Genomic DNA, 23,254 nt, shown 5'->3' with positions numbered 1-23,254 from the left:
CATACTGTTTGTTTACATTGTAGTTTAAATATTATAGGTTTAGGAAAAAGATCTCAGCAAATTTGATAATCATTAGGGTTCTTTGCTGTACATTCTGCTGTTAATTTTGATAATTCAAGCAAAGCAACTGGAACAAAATGGAACGATTAAATCTGCCTTCCCATCTAATTGTTCTCAACAACTGAGAATTAACAGAGTCTGACGAAGGGTCTCGACCCGAAACATCACCCATTCCTTCTATCCAGAGACGCTGTCTGTCCCGCTGAGTTACTCCAGCATTTTGTGTCTATCTTCAAAGTGTGTTGAAGATGGATGTACAAGGAATTGCCCATTCATCTGACCAAGCTATAATAAATAGTGAGGCAGCACAGATTACTTCCTCTGCAGTTTAAGCGATAGGAACTGGAAAATAGGAACTGAAAAACAATAGGAACTAAAAATATTCAAAGAGAAATCACATTTTAATTGGAGGCAAATGTCAAAATTGTCATTGCGTGGCCTTGCTTTTTATTTTACTTTGCTACTTCCCTCCTTTGCTTTTCTTCACTCTTCTTTTGATGTTGAATTTCTTGGCTGCCTCAAAGAATGCAGTTGAAAAATGTTCAACCAGGTTATATCAAAATGCATTTTCTACACTTTGTGATGTGTGAACCGTGACACTTGATAGTTACAATTGGGGATTGTTTTCATGTAAATTTGTTACATCAATGTAGTGATGTAATGGTAACATGCACAGGATGTTTGACATTTATTGCCTTTCTCTGCTTGCCCTTGAGTTGAAAGGCTTGTCAGGCCTTTTCAGAGGACAACCAAAAGCTGTCCAGTCCTGAAGGGCAGTGGTGAACTGGTTGTTTTTTAATGGCAATCTGGCTGTTAGTGTCCGAACTTCCTACTCCCAATTTTATTTGGTATTTTATTCATGTTTTACAGCACAAAAACGAACCCTTCGGCCCACCATGTCCATGCCGATCTTTTTGTCCATCTATACTAATCTTATTTCTGCGCATTGAGATTGTATCCTTCTTTGTCTTGCCCATTTAAATGTCTGTCGAAATGCATGTTAAATGTCTGTCGAAATGCATGTTAAATGTAGTGATTGCATCTGACTCCATCACAAATTCGGGCACGGGCTTCCAGATATCAATGTCTCTTTCCTTTCACCATAATCCTGTGCCCTCTTGATTTTGATACTCCTGCCATGGGAAACGTTTCTGACAGTGGACCTGATCTATCTGTTTCACAATCTTATATAGTTATATATAGGTCAAACCCCACTCAGTGTCCTTCATTCCAGGAAAAATGAGGCCCATTTCTCCTCACGAATGAGTGTTCCACTCTATCCTGGTAAATCTCCCACACACTCTTTCCATCTGGATCATATTCTTCCTACAGTGGGGCAACCAGAACAGCACACAACACTCCAAATGCAGACTAAAGTTTTATAAAGCTGCAACATAACGTCCCAACTCTTAAGGGTAGACACAAGATGCTGGAGTAACTCAGCAGAAAAGGGCAACATCACTACCTAGAAAGAATGGGTGACGTTTGTCGGAAGAAGGGTCTTGACCCGAAACCTCATCCAATCCTTCTATCCAGAGATGCTGCCTGGCCCGCTGAGTTACTCCAGCATTTTGTGTCCATCCAGTGTAAACCAGCATCTGCAGTTCCTTACACGTCCCAACTCTTATATTCTATGTCCCAATATGTAGCAATGTTACAAAATTTTGAGATTTAAAAAATCAAGTCTGCAATTTATCCCATCAGATAAAGCATAAAAAGAAGTTTAATTTGACACCTAATTCACTTTCATATCTCAAGTATTTAAAGAGTTATGGCCATTTTCATACTCGGAAATTAGCATCTTGTTCCCTATTGATTTTCTATGGACATAACAAAAAAGCTGTGATCGTGGATAGTCAAAAGCCCATAACTTTCTTAAAAATTATTAAAATACAAAATCAATTAAAAAGAACAGAATGAAATTTTCAGTTATCATAGATTGAAGCATTCTGAAATAAATATAAAAGAATCTTACTTGGATGACCTGAAATGAAAGCATATAATTAGTTAGTTACCCAATTGTAGCTAATTTCAGACTTCAATTACTAGATCTAAACATCTATCCATTTCTTAATAAATGATTAACATTTTTAAATAGCCTAAGTGTCCAAATAATATTCACAAATAATTCACAATAAAACATGATTTTTAAATCTCATTTACATTAATTTATAGGCCAAATAGAAGGAATTTAGTGTTCAATTGCTGTAAATTAAAGTCCATTTAAATCAGCTTTCTAGGGATCCTGTGAACGCGCTGGTTTAGAACGTTCACATTGCGGTAGATTTGTGCCCTCAAATGCCCAGAAAAATACTGCGAGATATAATGGGGCCCAAATTAGCTACTCGCAATATTAAACTTTGTATAAAGGGATCTTAAGAAGCCCTTTTTAATGTAAAAATAAACAGCCTACCTTCCGTTTTCCCCTGTATGAGATCCGACCCGTTGTCAGCGGTCTCGGGTTTAGAGGTTAATATTTAACCTACTATAACAAGTAAAGAAAGCCCTTAAAACTAAAAATAGCTCCAGCTACAGAATCTTCCAGCGATTTTTCGTTAATAATTAACTAGGCTGAAAAACCTCGATTTGAACAGCCTAGGGAAAATGGCGTTTTAAACCCGCCCCCCTCTAAACGGCGCCAAAATCGCGCACACGGGCTGGGACAGATTTTCAGCGATCTTCAGGTAGGCTTTGCAACATACCTACAATATGAGATGAAGTTGTGCATGCCATTTGCCTTCTTCACCACCCTACCTACCTATGTTGCCATATTCGTGAATCCCAAGATCCCTCTGTTCATTATCATTCATTAGCACCCTACTCTATATGTCCCACTCCTATATCACTTCCTAAAATGCCTCATCTCCCACTTGTTGGGATTACATTTTGTCTGCCTACACCCCACCCAACTGTCCATTGATCGGATTGCATTTTAATTCCCATGTGGTTGTCAATGAATACATAGTCCTGCCCTCTTATCGCTTATCCAATAATATAACCAGATTCCTATCAGATTCCCATTTCATGCTTTATTTGTAGTTTACTATATTAAATGACACATCCCCAAATGGCCAATGTGGGAACTGTAGCACCAGACGAGTCCTCTGTCTCAACAACTTCCTTAAGCAACAACATGAGATAGACATATGCAAATATTATCACGTCATCTCATTAACGTAGTAACAGTGTTAACCAGTTTATTTTCTTTGTGAATTCCACCAGAGTTTCTTCAGAAATTAATGTATGAAAAACAGAGCATGTGATTCCACCACTAATTCTGGCAGCGAGTTAAATTGTGAACGAATTAGATTTTCAAAGTGCTACGTTCTCAGAGCAAGCAATTTCAAAATGCTAAGAGAATGATTAGTTTTGACAGATAACACAAGGAATTAAATAGTCAAAGTGAAAGTTGACCTGGATGTTGTTTGCCAGGGGCTTGTGAACCCTTTGAAATGGTTACTGTTCTAGTGAAGCTCTGTGTGTAAATGTGACACCCATTATAGAAAATGTGCAAGGCAAAGTTAAACACCATGCAGATTGGATTGGAGCATCAGGCAACTGGTGAAATAACATACACATGCAGAGTGAAGTCCTGGATTCATCTGCACACTAAGCCCATCGATCTCATCTGCACTTTGTGTCTTGTGGAACCAGTCTTCCCGAGGGGTGGGAAGGGGATCGGAGAAATTAGAAACAAAATCTTTTGTGATTGTGAATGTTCCACGCCAATCTACTGCTCTGGCCACTTCTCCCATCAGAGACCTTGGTACTTGTCTAGAAATGATTTACAATACTGGTGAAAGGCTGAGGCCATCTTAAGTTTATGTTTAGGTTTATTATTGTCACAAGTACCGAGGTACAGTGAAAAGCTTTGGTTTGCAAGCTATCCAAACGGATTAGATATACTATACATTAATGCAATCAAGTCAAACTCCAGCAGAGTAGATAAAGCAAAGGGGGAAGTTACAGAGTGCAGAATATGGGTCTGTAGCATATTGTAGCACAACAATGCTGTAGACAAAGTCCAATGTCCTCAATGGGGTAGAGGTGAATCAGACAGTGCCCTAGCTTATGGAAGGACAAGTTTAGAAGCCTGATAACAGAGGGAAATAAGCTGGTCCTGAGTCAAGAGAGGAAAGAGATGGCGTTTTATGAACTTAGTGCTGCTTCGACTTTTGGATAATCTTGTCTTAGTGTGGAGTGTTTTGAAACTTGGCATCATCAAGCATTTCAAGTTTAATTGTAACTCAACATTAGAAGCAGGAACAAGCATGGGAATAGTGATGGGCTGTTCAGCTCTTCATGCCAATTCAACAGGAACACTGATTACTGATGGCAATTTGCCCAGAGGAACTGTTGAGGCTGGTGATGAATTAACAGCTTCTGAACTGAGGCAGGTAGATCTTTCCTGTAATAAAAATGAACTGCGGATGCTGTTTATACCAAAGATAGACACAAACTGCTGGAGTAACTCAACAGGTCAGACAGCACCTCTGAAGAAAATGGAGAAAAGACTGAAGAAGGGTCCCGACCTGTAACGTCGCCTATCCATTTTCTCCGGAGGTGCTGCCTTGCCCGTTGCGTTACTCCAGCATTTTGGGCAGATTGTTTCTGTTACCAGGGAAGGTGTTAATAGTTGTGAAAATAGATGTAATTAGAGTATGGCACAGATCTATTGGAAAGGTGAAAGTCTGGAGGATCTGAATGGCCTGGTCTTCACTCTGTGGCTGCTTGTCTCGGCAGTGGAAGACCTATTGCCTGTTTCTGTTATGTGCAAGGAACTTGGATGAGGCTGGGAATTGGGTACTAATCGATCCCAGGTTTTGAGCTGCATTACGTTGTTTATTTATGCTCACTCTGAACTTTCCGGCTAATTCTTCCAAAGCTTATTTCACCTGAGATCCTAAGAAACACACGGGGTTTTCCATTCACCTGACACATGGGCCAGATTCAGCTTCTGCTCCCGTAATCAAGCAGAATGCAGCTTATTTTTCCTGCCCCTCAGCCCTGACCAAGTCCCTCCACAATTAACTCCCCTCCTCCCAGTAACCCTGTGGAAAATCACAGTGGGTCTGATTGTTGTCCGTCGGGCCTACAATTCCACCCCCAGCCCGTTAATTATCGAGATGTTTGTGAAAATTGGTGCTGTCATGAACAATTATCTGACAGCAGTTTGTTCAAAAGACTCCAAATGCATAATTATGCTTATTTGGAAAACACAAAAAGAGTTATGAAATCAGTAGTCACAAATTATCTTACTGGGTGTCAAACAAAACGAGAGTTCATGAGTAAAACATTCTCACTGTACAATATTCCTGTAAGTCTTAATGGCATATTTAACTTTAAAGTAACGTTTTGCCCATGGGCTTCACTTGATTTTGGAGCTTTGATTTGAAGTACATACACACCTTGCAGACGTGCTGAAATGTATTTCATTTTCTCTTGCTTCCCCCCCAGGGTTTACTCGGCCCAGCCTGAAAAGCGGCAAAAACGATAGATCTTCCTATTTTCGAAGGAAGGAGAAGAGGTTTCGATTCTTCATTCGGCGCATGGTGAAATCGCAAAGCTTTTATTGGATTGTCCTCTGTGTGGTGGGGCTAAACACTCTCTGTGTGGCAATTGTACACCATGACCAGCCATTGTGGCTCACTGAGGCACTATGTAAGTGTGTGAGAGGTTATCAGGTTAACCTTACCTTCATGTATATTGTCATTTTGGTTTAATAAGAATTTTTAAAATATTAGTTTAGTTTAGAGATGCAGCGTGGAAACAGGCCCTTCGGCCCACCGGGTCTGTGCCGACCAGCGATCCCCGCATACTAACACTGTCCTACACCTTCTAGGGATAATTTTTACATTTAACAAGCCAATTTACCTACATATCTGTACGTCTTTGGAGTGTGGGAGGAAAGCGAAGATCTCGGAGACAACGCAGGTTACGCGGAGAACGTACAAACTCCGTAAAGACAGCACCCGTAGTCGGGATCGAACCCGGGTCTCTGGTGCTGCAAGTGCTGTAAGGCAGCAACTCTACCTGCTGCACCTCCATGCCGCCCTGACATTGCATCAACCTTGTTGAAAAACTGATCATAAGCTATTATGTTTGCACTTAAAGAAGACTTTGATTTTGCCTGGGTAAAGGATAATATATTCATAGTAACTTATACAGTTAGTTAGACAGATACAAAGTGCTGGAGTAATTAAGCAGGTCAGGCAGCATCCCTGGAGAAGGTGGATAGGTAACAATCTGAGGAATTGTTCAGTCCCGAAACGTCACCCATTCTTTTTCTCCAGAGATGCTGCCTGACCTGCTGAGTTACTCCAGCATTTTTCATCCAGGATTATTTTTAACATTTTGATCATGGTGAGGTTAAACACAAATGTAAAAATGTAAACATAAACTACTCATGCTGCAGGTTTCTCATGTCTCTCAAAGCATGCACAAAGTAAAACGTCTTCTTGTTGTGCATGGCATGCACAGCCTAAAGTTGTAGGACAACTTGTTCTATTTGATCTTATTTGATTGTGCACGCCAGGTTGATTGCATTCGTCGAAACAGGGCGGACCACGTGAAGGTTGCAATCTCCCACCCCCCCCCCCCAAAGTAGAACTGAACCATCATGAACAGGATCTTATGTTCAAGACTAAGATCTTTGACATCTGTGGATGCGATTAGATTCAATAAACGCGCAGGAGTGACCTTGCGTTTGCGATTGCTTCTCAGTTTAATTCACCATCCCGCTCTCACTAGAAGCGGCCTGTGGCCTCCTGCACTGTCACTGTTAGACCCATACCAAGCTTGCGGAGAACCACATGATAATCCTTCCAGCCACTTTGCAGCATTCCAGATTCAATATCGGATTCTCCAACTTCAACGACTTGCTATCCCTGCTTATGAAAGAACTGGACACACTAAGGTGCAAAAACACAAAGTGCCGGAATAGCTCAGTGGGTCAGCAGCATCTCTGGGACACTTAGATAGGTGATACTTTGGATCAGGAACGTTCTTCAGACCTATTGTAGTTGTGAGGGGTGGGGGGAGAAAAAAAGTAAAGATAAGTGGGGGCAGAACATAGCCTGGCAAGTGATAGGTGAATACAGGTGAGGGGTATTTGACTGGCAGATGGGTTGAACTGGGCACCTCTGCTGTAAGTCATCATCTTTGATGTTGACTCCGTTTATCATTTTCAACTTATTTAAATGTTTCCATGAGTTCTCCATTAGCACACCTTGACCTGCTATGTGCAACACATCACACTCTTTGTCACTCGAGGTACCCCATTAACAACTCATTCCCATAGCAACCTAGACTTCAACATATCACAGATATATCCTTTGTCCTCTCCATGCCAAAACCAACCTCTCTACAACTTAAAACTCTCCTCCTTTTCACTCCATTTCTACATTTTTCCGTACCCTCCGGCACCATGTTTCTTTCCACTGAGTTCTGAAATATCTATTTCATATCAATTTCTTTCTAACCATTATCTCAAAAATGACTTACATTTTGACATGAAATATACTTATTGAATCTCTGCTCAAATAATCTGCCAGAATTACACCCTTCATTTCTTCATTCTCAAGTCCTATGTTCTTCCTTTGAATTATTTACATACTTTATCTGTCCTTGTAGGTGCCTTTACACTCATTTTTACACTCATCAGTCTTTTTGCCATCCCTCCACTGTTCCATACACTTAATGTTTTTCCTTTGATATATTATTTTGTTATTCGTCCAAGTTAATGAATAGGTCACAAAAACATAGAAAAACATAGAAAATGGGTGCAGGAGTAGGCCAATCGGCCCTTCAAGCCAGCACCGCCATTCAATATGATCATGGCTGAGCATCCAAAATCAGGACCCCAATCCTGCTGTCTCCCGATATCCCTTGTTTCCGTTAGCCCAAAGAGCTGTATCTAACTTTCTCTTGAATACATCAAGAGTTCAAAACTTATTTGAATCGGAATCAGAATCACACTTTATTAGCCAAGTATGTTTTGCAACATACGAGGAATTTCATTGGCCAGGTCAGTCATACAATTAGAAGCAACAAATCACTCAAAAACACATTTTAACATGAACATCCACCACAGTGACTTCTACACATTCCTCACTGTGGTGAAAGGCGAAATAAAGTTCAAGTCCTTCCTTTTGTTCTTCCTCGGTCGGGGGCCTCGAGCCCTCCGTTGACAGGACGATCTTGACTCCCGTAGCCGGCGGCGTTTAGGCCCTCCGCAGCGAGGTGTTCAGCTCCTACATCAGTGGAACATCAGCTTCCCTGCGTCGGGCGATCGAACCTCGCGTCGGGGCTGGTCGAGCCTTCCGCGGCATTGGAGCTCCCGACTAGCCTCTCCCGAGACTGCGAGGCCTTGATGGTAGGTCCACGGTGATCGCGGTGGGAGCGATCCCAGGCAAGGGATCCGCTCCGATGTTAAGTCCGCGCCCCGAGGAGGCCTCCAGCTCCAACGATGGTAGGCCGCAGAGCCTGGAGAATGTGATTCGAAAATTGGTCCCATCTCCGGGAAGGTAGGAACTTGAAAAAAGGTTTCCCCCGATCCCCTCCCCCCACATAAAACATACCGAAGAACATTAAAACAATCTTTTAACACACTAACAAATAACAAAAATAAAGGACAAAACGAACAGACTGCCGGCAGGGCTGCCATCTCCCCAGCACCCCGGGTGATCTAATAACGGTAAGAGATGGATTAGGACAGCCTTATTGATATGTTATAATAATCGGACATTAAACTGATTATGTGATCAGATATCAGTCGTAACTGATCTGATATGGTGTGATATTTCAAGTAGAATCTGTTGCATCTGTTCAGGACAGGACAGATAAACAGTTGAAGCACTGGAGAAGCTGGGTAATGTGGCAAGAGAGAGAATGGATTAGCTGAGATTACTGTGGCAGGAAGTAGGCACAAACGCAGTGGGTGGGTGGAATGGCCACATTTGATGGTGCAGGTTTGTGTCACTCCATAATGTTGAAATCCTGTGCCCATTAACCAGGTCCCCCTTTGATATTGTTTCACTCACAAGTTTGATAACTTGCACATTTTGCAACTGATCTGCTATTTTCCCCATGAGGATCTTCACACGTTGTTTTTGTTTCAGATTTTGCTGAGTTTGTTTTCCTTGGGCTTTTTCTGACTGAGATGTCCTTGAAGATGTATGGTCTGGGCCCAAGAAATTACTTCCATTCTTCGTTCAACTGTTTTGATTTTGGGGTAAGATTGAGCTTTGGTGAACGCAAGCAGACCAAAAAATAAGATTGACGTTGGTATCTCCCTAATTGAAGATGCGGTGTCTTTTTTCAGGTAATAGTCGGCAGTATATTTGAAGTCATCTGGGCGGCTGTCAAACCAGGTACCTCGTTTGGTATAAGTGTTCTCAGAGCACTTCGATTACTCAGAATCTTCAAAGTAACCAAGTAAGGAGAATTTCAAATTGTTATCGATGTTCCTTTACAATATTTTTAATTTTAGTTTGCAATAATGGAGAAATACTGTCCAGTCTGTGACAGACTATGCTATTAACTCCCAGTTAAGGCTGCGACCATACATATTCTAAATCACAGATAGACACAAAGTGATGGAGCAACTCAATGGGTCAGGCAGCATCCCTGGAGAAAAGGGGTAAGAGCTATTTTGGGTCGGGACCCCTCTTCAGACTCATATTGTGTAATTTGCAGATGATGGTACCAGGCCCGTAAATAGAAACATAGAAAATAGGTGCAGGAGTCGAGGCCATTCGGCCCTTCGAGCCTGCACCACCATTCAATATGATCATGGCTGATCATCTAACTCAGTATCCTGTACCTGCTTTCTCTCCATACCCCCTGATCCCTTTAGCCACAAGGGCCACATCTAACTCTCTCTCAAATATAACCAATGAACTGGCCTCAACTACCTTCTGTGGCAGAGAATTCCAGAGATTCACCACTCTCTGTGTGAAAAATGTTTTTCTCATCTCGATCCTTAAACTGTGACCCCTTGCTCTGGACTTCCCCAACATCGGGAACAATCTTCCTGCATCTAGCCTTGGCTCTAAACATTACAGCTCTCTTCCCTGGTGGGTTTGGACCTACTTAAGTATTAGCTAAAGCCCAGTCTTACTGGTTTTGCTGCTGGAAATCAATGTGTGCATACTCAGGGATCTTTTTGTTCCCTACTTAACAGAAGGCGAAACTGTTTTTAATATAATAATAATAATAATAATAATATCTTTTATTGTCATTGCACGTCAGTGCAACGAGATTTAGTATGCAGCTCCACCGATGTACAAGAAAAGTAAATTAAATAAATAAGCAAGCTGAGTGACGTGACCATCCGAGGGAGACTGTCCAGGGGGGTGGGTGGGGGGGCACTCAGCAGGGCCGGTTCAGAGCCACTATAGCTCTTGGAATAAAGCTGTTTCTGAGTCTGGAGGTTCGGGCGTAGAAGGCCTTGTAACGTCTGCCGGAGGGAAGTAGTTCAAACAGTCCGTTACAAGGGTGTGATGAGTCTTTATGGATGCTGACGGCCTTCCTGAGGCACCGTGTGTGGTAGATGCCCTCCAAGAAATCCCGATGATCCGCTGCGCTCTGTTGACGACGCGCTGAAGAGCTTTCCTCTCCGCCTCCGTGCAGCTGAGATACCACACAGAGATGCCATACGTTAATATGCTCTCTGTGGTGCAGCGGTGGAACGTTGTCAGCAGCTGTTGGGGCAGACCAGTCTTTTTTAATGTCCTCAGGAAGAACAGTCGTTGCTGTGCCTTCTTGACCAGTGCAGCGGTGTTTGTGGGCCATGTGAGGTCCTCTGAAATGTGAGTGCCCAGAAACTTAAAGCTGGACACTCTCTCCACACTTTCCCCGTAAATGGAGATTGGGGCGTATTCTCCATTATGGGACCTCCTGAAGTCAATAATCAGCTCCTTGGTCTTGGAGGTGTTTAGTGCCAAGTTGTTATTGGCGCACCAGTCCGCCAGGTTCTGCACCTCCGCTTTGTAGTTTGTTTCATCACCGTTGGTGATCAGCCCAATCACTGTTGTGTCGTCTGCAAACTTCACGATGGTGTTGGTGTCGAATGCAGGGACTCAGTCGTGAGTGAAGAGGGAGTAGAGCATGGGGCTTAGTACACAGCCCTGTGGTGTGCCGGTGCTCAGGGTGATAGTGGAGGACAGGTGCGGGCCCAGTCTCACTGCCTGCGGTCGCTCCGTCAGAAAGTTCAGGATCCAATCGCATATCGGCGAGCTGAGGCCTAGCTGGTGGAGTTTGGTGATGAGCTTGGTGGGGATGACCGTATTGAATGCAGAGCTATAGTCAATGAAGAGCATCCTCAGATACGTGCCCTGTCTGTCCAGGTGAGTCAGGACAGTGTGTAGAGCCAGAGAGATGGCATCCTCTGTTGATCTATTTGCCCTGTATGCAAATTGATGGGAGTCCAGTGAGGCAGGGATGCTGGATTTGATATGGGAGAGGACCTCAGTGTACCTCAGTATAAATGACAATAAACTAAACTGAACTGAATGTTAAGATTTTGTGGAAAAGGAGATGATTACAAAAGTAGAATGTTTACTTTTTTGTTACAACACAGAAACGGGCCTTCCACCATCCTTGTCCATGCCAACCAAGTTGGCATACTGGGCTACTCTCACCTTAATCCTATGCCCTCCGGTTTTACAACTCTCTAACCTGGGAAAAAGGCTGACTGTTCACTTTCACTGTTCACCACGCCACATATTCTTGTTCAGCTCAATAAGGTCACCCCTCAGCTTCCTCTACTGCTAAGAAAAACGTTCCAGCCTTTGCAACCCCCCCCCCCCCCCCCGCACTTAAGACAAGCCACAAGCCCAGGTAATGTTATTGGGAATCTTTTCTGCATCCTTTCTGATTTTGTGGCATCCATCCTATATCTGGGTGACCAGAACTCTACACACTACTCCAAATGTGGTCTCACCAATGACTTGGATAGCAGCATCATGATCATCATGGAATCTTTGTACTCAATACCTTTCCCAATGCAGGCAAGTGTGTTGCAATACACAATACTCCAGCATCTGGAGTGTACTGTGTTTGTTGACTGACTTAAGACTGTTAATACATTGGAAGCAGTGGAGGGAAGGTTTATTGGACAGATTTTTGTAAAGGAGAAACCAGGCTTAAATCTGCTTGAGTGTAGAAGAGTGAGTACAAACTTAATTGAGGGCTCTTGCCAGGGAATGTTTCTTCTTGTGAGCCATTCACGAACTCGAGCCACCATTAACAATGTGGAGCTTTCCTCTTGAATAGTCTTAGTAAATCTTTTCCTCAATGTGCGGTGAAAGCAAAGAATTACAAATATGTTGAAGGTAGAACTAGTAAATTCTTGCTAATCAAAGCATGGAAGGTTACCAGATGCAGGTGGAAATGTGGAGTTAAATTTACAGGCAGAGCAGCCTTGATCTTATTGAACGTGGGCTAGTCTCGAGAGGCCGAGTGGCCCACAATTGTTCTTTAGGCGTATGTTTGTATATGGGATGATAGAGTTAATGGACATTAGAGCTGTCATATCTCATAGCATTAAAGGAAGTCAATCCGCCTGTGTGAATTATTTGAACAGGTCGTCCAATTAGTGCACAACTTGGCAACTTTCCTTGTGTATTCCCTCTACGTTCATTATTATGACATGTTGAAACTGAGTTTATTTTATAACTGCTAGCAGTTCTATTATCCGGTTACTTCTGCACCAAAATGAGAAATATTTTTCATGTAATTAGAATTTAAACCTGTCCACTGGCCTACTGTAATTGTTTATTCCCAGAACCTTCCAGTTATGAACCCATGAGCCACACTTACATGCTTGGAACACCTTTTTGAAAGAAATTGTAAAGTCAACCTTATTTGTGTTATAATCTTCGTTATTAATTTCTCACAAATAAAATGGTCAAACACTTGTTATTTCATCGAGTAATTTGTGCATATCAATCCATATACAGCATCTTAGTTCGTTCTAAGATGTCGATCCTGCTAATAAACACTCAACATTCAAATATGTCTACTGTTCACCCACTAGTTCATTTTAAATCAATTTCAATTTTCTTCAGCTATTTCCACCATCTCCAACATGCTTCCATCACTGGACACATATTCCCTTCCCTCCCCATTCATCATTTTATAAGCAAACATTGGAGACAGGTAGGTGAGGACGAGAAGTGCGGACCAGGGGGTTGTGTGGCATTGTTCTACATTCTATGTTCTATGTAATTCCTTTTTAGTGCTTATTTGGCTAAACAGATCGGTCTATGTCTTTAAAGGTACTGGAACTCATTGCGTAATCTGGTGGTGTCTCTGCTGAACTCCATGAAGTCCATTATCAGCCTGCTCTTCCTGCTTTTCCTGTTCATTGTGGTCTTTGCCTTACTTGGAATGCAACTCTTTGGAGGACAGTGAGTTACACTCTGAATGTAAAAGATTTTGTTTGTATGTTATTGCTGAACTAAATTAAAGCTAAAGGTTTGGAAGAAAAAAGAAAGAAAAGTTTCCCAAAATATTAAAACAAAAAATCTGAGTTGAATGGATTTTTAAATGGAACCACAATTTGGGAAATGATTGGTGATTTTCAAATAATTACGCTGATTGGAGAAGGTTTAATGGTTGAGTAATTTCAGGTGGTGGACTCCTTTGACTAAGTTTGGTGCAAAGCTCACATTGATGCCTCTTGTTTGCAGGTACATTTACTCTACACAGTATCACAGCCAGGTACACAGCTCCATCCATTCAAGGTTCCCAGCTTCCTTACATGGTTTGTTTTCCCATGACCACAGGACACACCGTGAAACACGTTACACATTTTGTCCGAGAATCTTAGTACTGAGCCATGTTTTTCCATGTCGGTACCTTTTATATCGCTGCCCTGCTCTTGGCACTTGGAGTTATCTGTGGTACATCAGTGACAGTAGTAGCTGAGTCACATGTGGTTTGTTTGTCTCCAGGTTTAATTTTGAAGATGGGACCCCTCCAACAAATTTTGACACATTTCCTGCTGCGATTCTGACGGTGTTCCAGGTAAATAAATAATATAAAGAATTTAATAGCTGAATTAAGTTATTTTTAAAATTATTTTCGCCTTTTGATCACGCTTTCTTTCTTGCATTTGAGAGCAGTGTGCACTGAGCGTGTATCGACATTAGCACTGGGCAACGTTGTCTCCAGTGACCACATAGCATTGGGTACTTCATTCAAGTTCTGGGTCCTCCGCACTCAATAGTGCATCATGGACATGAAAGTGAATGCATGCAGCAGCTGGATGTGCATTCATTCAAAAGATCAACCATGGGGCAAATCATTCAATGAAACGTTGCCTGATTCTAATGTTGGCTTCTGTGATGGTGGGACTTCAGAAGGAGGTTGAGATGGTTCATCCACGCAGCATGGACATGCTGCTAGCTCTCTGTCAGACCCAGATTGTGGTCAGCTCTCTGCATTCGACCAGCTACATGCTGTAATCTCGGCCCGAGACAGTTGGCTTGGTGCATTAAAGCAGCACACCAGATCAGTGCGGGTGAGGTCCATGCCATGAGCCTGCACCAGCAACAGGGATATCCATCTTGTCTCCAGCAGCCTTGTGCTGTTGAAAGTAGCTCTGCTCCTCTCTCTGAGGTCTCGGACACAGCGGTCCGTGAAACTACTGTGTCAGTCCATGTCCTGCTGCTTTGCCCCTTGCAAGCGACCATTATTAAACTAGCTGACCAGCAGTACATCTAAATCCAATACATATCTAGGCATTGACGATGTATATGAATGTTAAAACTCTGCCTTTTCAAGCAGTCCCAACTTAGTTTACAGCACGACTGCATCCTGTCTGATCCCTCACAGATAGATGAGTATGAACTCAAGTCTGCATCCTTTCTTGTTTCCAACAACACAGAATACTTAAGTTAAAGTTAAAACTTCAATATTAAATAAAAGTGAAGATCTTAGTTTTTAAATGTGCTTGTGGGGTGTTTGTGCTCAATCTTGATTTAGATGTGTTTTAACTATAATATATTTCTATGTAATTGAATCTTTCGAATCATTTGAATGTTGGGTGCTGAATGCAGATAAATTGATGGAATTCGTTTGTCCTCTGTTAATTCCACAGGTCCTGACAGGAGAAGATTGGAACGCGGTTATGTATTTTGGAATTGAATCACAAGGAGGAGTAAAGAGGGGGATGTTTTCTTCCATTTATTTTATTATCTTGACACTGTTTGGTAATTGTATCCTTTAAATCATGGTCAGCACTTTTGAAGTAGCAATCAAAGTGGTCTCGGGTTTATACTGATCCAACATACTATGATAATTCACCCTATATTGGGTGGGGGTCCTATCCCCATGTCTCTTGATTCCTTCAGATTTCAAAAAACAAGTGGATCGCAGCTTTATCTTTACGTGCCTGCCGACTTCAAACCACTGTGGACAAATACCAGTCCTCAGTTCACTGAATGGCATAAATCTAATGGGAAGCTGCCACGGAGGGTGGAGCAGTGGATATTATCTACATGGAAACATTTGACAAATCAGGTTCTGACAAAAAAACCCTCATGGTACACTGGTCCAGAAGATGAAGTCACTTGAGATCGACCATGAGTTGGTAAATTAGATCCAAGGTTTGCCTGATCTTAGAAAACAGAAGGAAGTGATGGAATCTGTTTCTCTAACTGGAGGTCTATGACCAGTGGTGTTCCACAAGGGTTGGTGCTGGGATTATATATATATATTAATAATGTGGATTAAAATGGTCTGATAAGTAAGTTTACTGATGACATGGAAATTGGTGGATCTGTGAATAGTGAGGCAGGACGTGAAAGGATGCAGATCAGTTGGAAATTTGGGCAGAAAATATGGACACGTGTGATGTGATGGAGGTTGAGAGGTCAAATGTGGAAGGAAAGTATGCAGTGAATGACAGGGACTCAAGGAGCATTGATGTTCAGAGATATCTTGGGGTGCAAGTCCTTAGCTCGCTGAAAGTGGCAATGCAGGGGTGCTTCCCTTCAGCAGTTAGGGCATTGAGTACAAAAGTTGGCAAGTACTGTTGCAGCTGTTTAACAGTTTGGTAGGCCACATTTGGAGTATTGTGTGCTGTACTGGTTACAGGAAGGAGAGGGAGGATTGGGATAAGGCGCAGAAGAGGTTCATTTGGATGTCGACTGGATTAGAGAGTATTAGATGAAAGGAGAGATTGCACTTTGGATTGTTTTCACTGTAGCATCAGAGACTGATGGACGCCTTGATAGAAGTATATACAGTCATGAGAGGCTTAGACAGAGTAGACAGTCAGAGGGTGGAAATGTCAAATATCAGAAGAAATCGCTTTAAGGTGAGAGCGGTCATAAGAATAGGAGCAGAATTAGGCCATTCGGCCCATCAAGTTTACTCCGGCATTCAATCATGGCTGATTTATCTCTCCCTCCAAACCCCATTCTTCTGCCTTCTCTCCATAATCTCTGACATCTGTACTAATCAAGAAAGGGCAAAGCTCAAAAGGAAATTTGCAAGACAAGTTTATTTTACACAGAGTGCAGGTGCCTGGAACGTGCTGTGCTGCCAGAGAGGTGATTGGGAAACAAATGAGAGCAACTATTTAGAAGCAGTTTTCAGGCACATGAACAGGCATGGAATGAGCAGGCATGTCGGGTTAAATCAGATAGGCATAATGGTCAACACAGGCATTGTTGGCTGAAGGGCCTGTTCCGATGCTGTACCGCTCTGTATTCTATGAGGATATTGAAATCAAATAATCCATGTTGACTGAGGTATGAAGGATTGTCAGCTCTATGAATCCTAGATACCTTTGTTACCCTGCCCACTCTCCCGCTCTCGAAACAGGTATATGAGTTAACAAATGGGCAAAATAAATAATCATAAATGGATGGATAATGTGCTGTGGACCACTTTTGCTATTCTGTGTCCTTTTCCTTAGTGTTGTCATGAACAGATACCCTTCTCAATGTCTTCTTGGCCATTGCTGTTGACAACCTGGCAAATGCACAGGAGCTAACAAAGGTTTGCACACCACGTCATTCTCTTCTTTGTAAATCTAGCAATAAACGTTCAAATTTGCAGCGCAAACACTTTGCCGTGGTTCTCAGTTTATATTGGAAGGCAAGACAGTATTTTATCACATTAAGCTCATTACTCTAAATAAAGAACAATATGCTTTTTACATGAAAAAAGCTTTTATATGTAAAAGTTAACGAATCATACATAATTGATTATTCGTATTGAAGCTTTCTTGACATAATTGAGTTGTACATTCATAAGTTCGAGGAGCAGAATTAGGCCATTCAGCCCATCAAGCCTACTCTGCCATTCAATTGTGGCTGATCTATCTTTCCCTCTCAACCCCACTCTCCTGCCTTCGCCCGTAACCCCTGAATTCCTTATTAATCAAGACAGTAGGGTCTGTACAGTCATTTGTAGGGTGATTGTCATTAAATCGAAATTTTTATGGCGTATATTTTGGATGATGAGAATTTGAAAGATGCTGGAGTTCAGATGTACAGTACCTGGGTGTCTTTGACACTAACTGTGGCAAGTTAGCTGTAGGCATGGGTAGCGATTCGGAAGGCAAATTGTGCACTGGCTTTTACTGCATGACATATTGAATATTAGTGTAAATACATTTTACTGCAATCATGTAGGGCCCTGGAGAAAGCACACCAGGAATCTTAAGTTCAGGTGGACCTCTACAGGAGAGAAAAGATCGTTATAACAGTGTTAGGCTAACAAAGATGCAGCAGATTTATTTCTGGGATGGTGCAATCATCGGAGAGAGATTGAGCACCTGGGACATTCTTTAGAAGAATGGAAAAAAAATCTAATTGAAAGATAATTTAGCCATGATGGGATGGATTGAAGGGATGGAAGGGTGGATGATGTTTTCTTTGGCTGGGATGTCTAGTGCCAGAGTTTACAAGTCTTAAAATAGGGCTCAGTCGATAGTGCAGAGAAGGGAAGAAATATTTTCACCCAGGGGGGCCGTGGAGCCCTCGGTCTCTGAGTATATTGAGGAAACGCAAGAAAATGATGTATAGATTTTGGATATTAAGTAAGGATCTCGGTGTAGTGCAGGGGAATGGTGCTGAGGCAGAAGATCTGTTGTGATCTTATTGAACGGATGTGAGATGGACCAAGAGGCTCACTCCTGTTCATATCTCTCCTGTTCTCATGTTCTCACAGTTAAAGTTAAAACATCATTTAAATTCATCATTTCCACCACTACAGAGAGCAGAAGATGCGGGGAATAATGTAGCAAGGAACTGCAGATGCTGGTTTACACCACAGATGGACACAAAATGTTGGAGTAACTCAGCGGGACAGGCAGCATCTCTGGAGAGAAGGAATGGCTGACGTTTTTGGTCTGAAGTCTGAAGAAGGGTCTTGACCCGAAACGTCACCCATTCCTTCCCTCTAGAGATGCTGCCTGTCCCGCATAGTTACTCCAGCATTTTGTGTCTCTTTTTGCGAGGAATTATGTTCTGCAGGATAATTTCTTCACAGACATGTTTTAAGAAGGGTGATAGGCATCCTTAGTGAGGTACCAGTACTTTCCAGGTAGACAGGGTTGGAAATGGACAAGAGCAGATTTCAATACCAGTTGAAACTGAGTCATTCATGTATTAAACTCTCTCCTCTCTGGCTGGTTCCAACCGACACTTGCTCCTCACACACGAAGTGCAACAACGTGTGCTTTATCCTCCTTGCACAAGCTTCAGGAAAGGAAAGGGAATTAAAGCTCAGGTGATGGATAACATGAATTGAATCATTAAACAGGGTACCAATGTTATTAAACATTTCTAAAGTTAGGTAGTATTTAGGGAAGTACATATATTGCAAAATTTGATTGAAATCTATTCCACTGTATAACATGTCTGATTTTGAGCACAGTTTCAATGAATTTGTTCCAAAAATGGTCCCTGCGTCAACTTTGAATATCTCCACATATAAATCCGTAAGTTCGTGTCTTTAAGCTTATCTATTGGAATCAAGGGATATGGGGGAAAAGGCAGGCACGGGTTATTGATTGGGGACGATCAGCCATTATCACAATGAATGGCGGTGCTGGCCCGAACGGGCCGAATGGCCTCCCCCTGCACCAATTTTCCATGTTTCTATGTATCACAGCAAAGTATAAAGCTTTTCACTGCACCTCAGTACACGTGACAATAAACTAAACTAGGAGCAGAATTAGGCCATTCGGCCCATCAAGTCTACTCCACCATTCAATTGTGGCTGATCTATCTTTTTCTCTCAACCCCATTCTCCTGGCTTCTCCCCATATCCCCTGACACCTTTACTTTGGAAGCTTGCCTGCAATGTATGAAATGTCATGCTGGTGATATCCCACTCTAAAGTAATTGCCTTTTCCTCAATAAATCAGAGATGAGGAGTAACATGTGGCAGAATGGCTATTGCAATAAATAGACAATCTATACAATTATTGCGATATGAACTTTGCTGCCAACACAAACAATAATTGGCCGCTCTTAATTGCTTTTGAGATGGAGATGGCGGCTGCTTTCATGAACTGCTGTGGTCCTGGTGATGAAGGTTTTCCCACACTGTTGTTGGGGAAGGAATGAGTGGCAAGACGGTCTGTCAATAGATTTCCAAGTCAGGGCGATGAGTGATTTGGTGGGGAGCTGCTAGTGTTTGTGTTAGTGTTAGTGTTTGCTGTTAGTGTTAGTGTTTGCTGTTAGTGTTTTACTGTTAGTGTTTGCACCTGCCTGGAGCCCTTGTCCTTTGTCAGCGATAGAGGTAGTGGTTTAGGAGCTGCTGTCAGCGTAGTCTAGCCAAGAAGGAATGAATGTTCACTCTGATGGATGTAGTACCAATCAAGTATGCTGCTTTGGCCTGGACGTTCTCGAGGTGATTGAAGGTTGCAGGAATTGCACTCAGCCAGCATGTGAAGAGTGTTGCAACAAGCTCCCGACATGTGCCTTGAATAGTGGGAGAAGTTCTGAGTTGTCAAGAGGTCGGTCGGTCGGTTGGTCACTTACCACAGGACATCCGGCCTCTGGTCCATATCATTCAGTTGAGTTGCTGGTGTGTGGTGACCTCACGATGTTGATAGTGGGGACTGAGTGATGGTAATAACATTGAATGTGAAAGTTGGTCAGTTAGACATTCCCTTGTCAGAAATGGCCATGTGGAACATATGTTCCTTTCCACTTATCAGCCCATGTGTGGACATTGTCTCGCTGCGTGCGGGCTTGGGGTGCTTCAGTTGCTGAGGAATGTGATCGGATGACCCCGCCAGGTTCTGCAAGCACTCATCCCATCTGTCTTCATCCCATTACTGTCAGTGCTGCTCATGGAGGACCTGTGTTTCGTTTGACATGATAGAGGATAAGAACCATTGGCATTGTATGTGTGCCAGGTGAACATAATGTATTGCTACCTGGAGACAGGATTTGCCTACTTTAATGGATATAGACCACAGCAGGAGGTAACTAGTAGCATCACCTTTATAAGTAGAAACTAACAACTGGAGATATGGGTCTACCAAGGAAACAAAATGCTGGTGTAACTCAACAGGTCAGGCAACATCCCTGGAGAAGATGGAGAGGTGACATTTCAGATTGGGTCCTTTTCAGACAGTCTGAAGAAGGGTCCTAAACCGAAACGTCACCTCTCCATGCAGAGATGCTGCCTGACCTGCTGAATTACTCTAGCATTTTGTGTCTTCCCAGCATCATGTGTATCCAATGGACTGTGTAATTAGGCCCAGTCCCCCTCTCCCTCCTTTTGTCTTAACTCTGCAATTTTCTTCCTTATTAAGTCCACATCCAATTTCCATTCGGATACGTCTTTTAAACCATCCCTATGCACAAATATGCCAAGTATTTAAACTGTCTTTTCATTAAAGTCCTTCTTGCTAATGGAGACAGTTTTATCTGCTCTATAACAGACGTTATAGATAGATAGATAGATAGATAGATAGATAGATAGATAGATAGATAGATAGATAGATAGATAGATAGATAGATAGATAGATAGATAGATAGATAGCCTTTATTGTCATTCAGACCGAAGTCTGAACAAAATTGCAGCAGTCATACATATAATACAATAAAAACAACAATAAACACATATTAACATCCACCACAGTGAGTCCACCCCACATCTCCTCACTGTGATGGAGGCAAAAGTCTTAGGTCTTAAGTCTTATCACGTTTGGTAACACATTTCACAAATAGCCATGGAAAGAAGGAAAGTATCTTTTTAGTGTTTGTGCTTTGAAAGCTCAGCCAAATGGATCTGAGCGAGGCAGTACGTATTTTAGTCTTCTATTATTTCCCTCTTCAGGATGAAGAAGAGATGGAAGAAGCCAATATCCAGAAAAATACCATTCAAAAGGCAATGGAGGTTGCGGATGTCAGCCCAATATCTGCGACAAATTTATCGATAGCAGCGTAAGTTCAGTCTCCATGCAAGACCACCATGCTCGAAAGCTGCCCGTATGTGTCATTACACTTCACACATTGTTCCTAGCAAAGATATCAAGCCTATTTTACTATCTGTGTTCATTTTTCATTATTTAAGTTCAAATATTTTAGTTCTGCCAGCAATACCAAACACTGTGGGGCCATAGGACCTGTGGTGACAGTGAGTTATTAATGACTTCCCCTAGATTAGTCTCAGGAGAGTGAAGGGCACTGGGATTGGAATCCGCATCTCTGAACGAGAAAAAAATGTAGAAACACCTGTGTGCTTAATAACTCTTGAAGTAAGGCTGCACCTTGGCTGTAGGCAAGATCAAGCTGAGAGTACACAAAAATGCTGGAGAAACTCAGCGGGCGCAGCAGCATCTATGGAGCGAAGCGTTGCCTATTTCCTTCGCTCCATAGATGCTGCTGCACCCGCTGAGTTTCTCCAGCATTTTTGTGTACCTTCGATTTTCCAGCATCTGCAGTTCCTTCTTAAACATCAAGCTGAGAGTGTTGTCTTCCAGATTTTTATTGCGCCAATTCACATCTGAAGATTGTTGTCCTGGGAATCCTTCCAGTAGACTGTCAGTGACTCTGGAATCACATTGGGGCGAGTATTGATTCCAGGCAATCCGACCAGGAGTTTAGTAGGAAAAGCTAAATTAGAATAATTAGGCGATGAGAACATCTTCCAACAGGAGTTGACTCCTCAGACTTGCCAAAGGGCATTGGAAATAATATTTTCAGTGCTTTCCATAGAGTGGTCTTCCATTGCTTTGTAATCCTTCCAGGAGACTGTTCCATGAAGACAGATGGATCAATAGTATGTAAGTGTGGAAGGGACCCAGTGGTCTTGCTTCAGCCTAGTCTTAGGTTTGTCCACAGTTCCAAAGCAATTACCAACTTCAGAAAGCAGAAATTAGGTGTGGGTGCAGGGAGATGGAACTGGGATCAATGAACAAAGGCAAGATCAAGCTGAGATCATCTGAGGTCTGATTTTTCTTTATATACATTTATTTTTGTTTTAATTTACAAAAAATTCAGTTAGTAAGGATAGGAAGGATTTATAGGGCTGTGGGTCAAATATAGGCCAATGGGACTAGCCCAGTATTACAACTTGGTTAGCCAAGATAAGGTGGGCCGAAGGGCCTGTTTCCAAGCTGTGTAGCTCTTTGACCCCAACAATAATGAGCAATGGACAGAGACACTGTCGTTCAGTCATATATGCGACTTGGAGCGAATAAGTATCAATTACTGCAGCACATATTTAGAATCCATCCACATGGGTTTAAACACATTTTCTGTTTGTTTCACCTACTTCTCCGCATTAATTTGAATGGAAAACTGTTTCATTTGATTGTGTTTCTTTCCGTTCAGCTTTTCATTGCTTTAATTTGTACAGAGGTGAGTTGATCAAACCAGCCCCAGAGCCCACCCCTCCCGTTTCCTCCAAGCAGCTGTATTTTGATTCAAACCTCTTGTGTTCCTAGGCTGCTTTATTTTGATCTGCAGCGAAACGCAGCAGTGAAAGCAAGAAGTGGAGATAAGTTGCACAGTTTGCGGAGCGGATAATCGAACTCGATAATTGCTGTGTTTTTCCCCCCACTGATTTGTGAGAAGGTTTAGCAAAGGTCGGGAGATTCAGCAAATATGATACAGCATTGATTTGACGTATCTACATTTTCAGCCCGGTTCACTGTTCCTCAGAATAATGGACCCATTATTTTTTCCCGAACATTAATCAGCACAAGCAT

At 42.3% G+C, this 23,254-nt stretch overlaps 1 protein-coding gene across 1 annotated transcript in view; it reads left to right on the top strand.

Moving 5' to 3' along the window:
• cacna1b (calcium voltage-gated channel subunit alpha1 B) overlaps positions 1-23,254 on the top strand; it is a 499,280-nt gene that overhangs the window by 356,414 nt on the left and 119,612 nt on the right. Inside the window, exons 13-20 of the mRNA XM_033049244.1 lie at positions 5,518-5,721; positions 9,180-9,292; positions 9,383-9,495; positions 13,341-13,472; positions 14,019-14,091; positions 15,167-15,284; positions 17,006-17,073; positions 21,379-21,485. Of these exons, the coding sequence (XP_032905135.1) occupies positions 5,518-5,721; positions 9,180-9,292; positions 9,383-9,495; positions 13,341-13,472; positions 14,019-14,091; positions 15,167-15,284; positions 17,006-17,073; positions 21,379-21,485 (928 nt within the window). The remainder of the gene's footprint in view (positions 1-5,517; positions 5,722-9,179; positions 9,293-9,382; positions 9,496-13,340; positions 13,473-14,018; positions 14,092-15,166; positions 15,285-17,005; positions 17,074-21,378; positions 21,486-23,254) is intronic.

The sequence above is a fragment of the Amblyraja radiata genome, chromosome 32 (assembly GCF_010909765.2).
Source record: "Amblyraja radiata isolate CabotCenter1 chromosome 32, sAmbRad1.1.pri, whole genome shotgun sequence".
Lineage (NCBI taxonomy): Eukaryota > Metazoa > Chordata > Chondrichthyes > Rajiformes > Rajidae > Amblyraja > Amblyraja radiata.
Note: the sequence above shows the minus strand (reverse complement) of the source record. Positions and strands in the feature narration are given on the sequence as shown.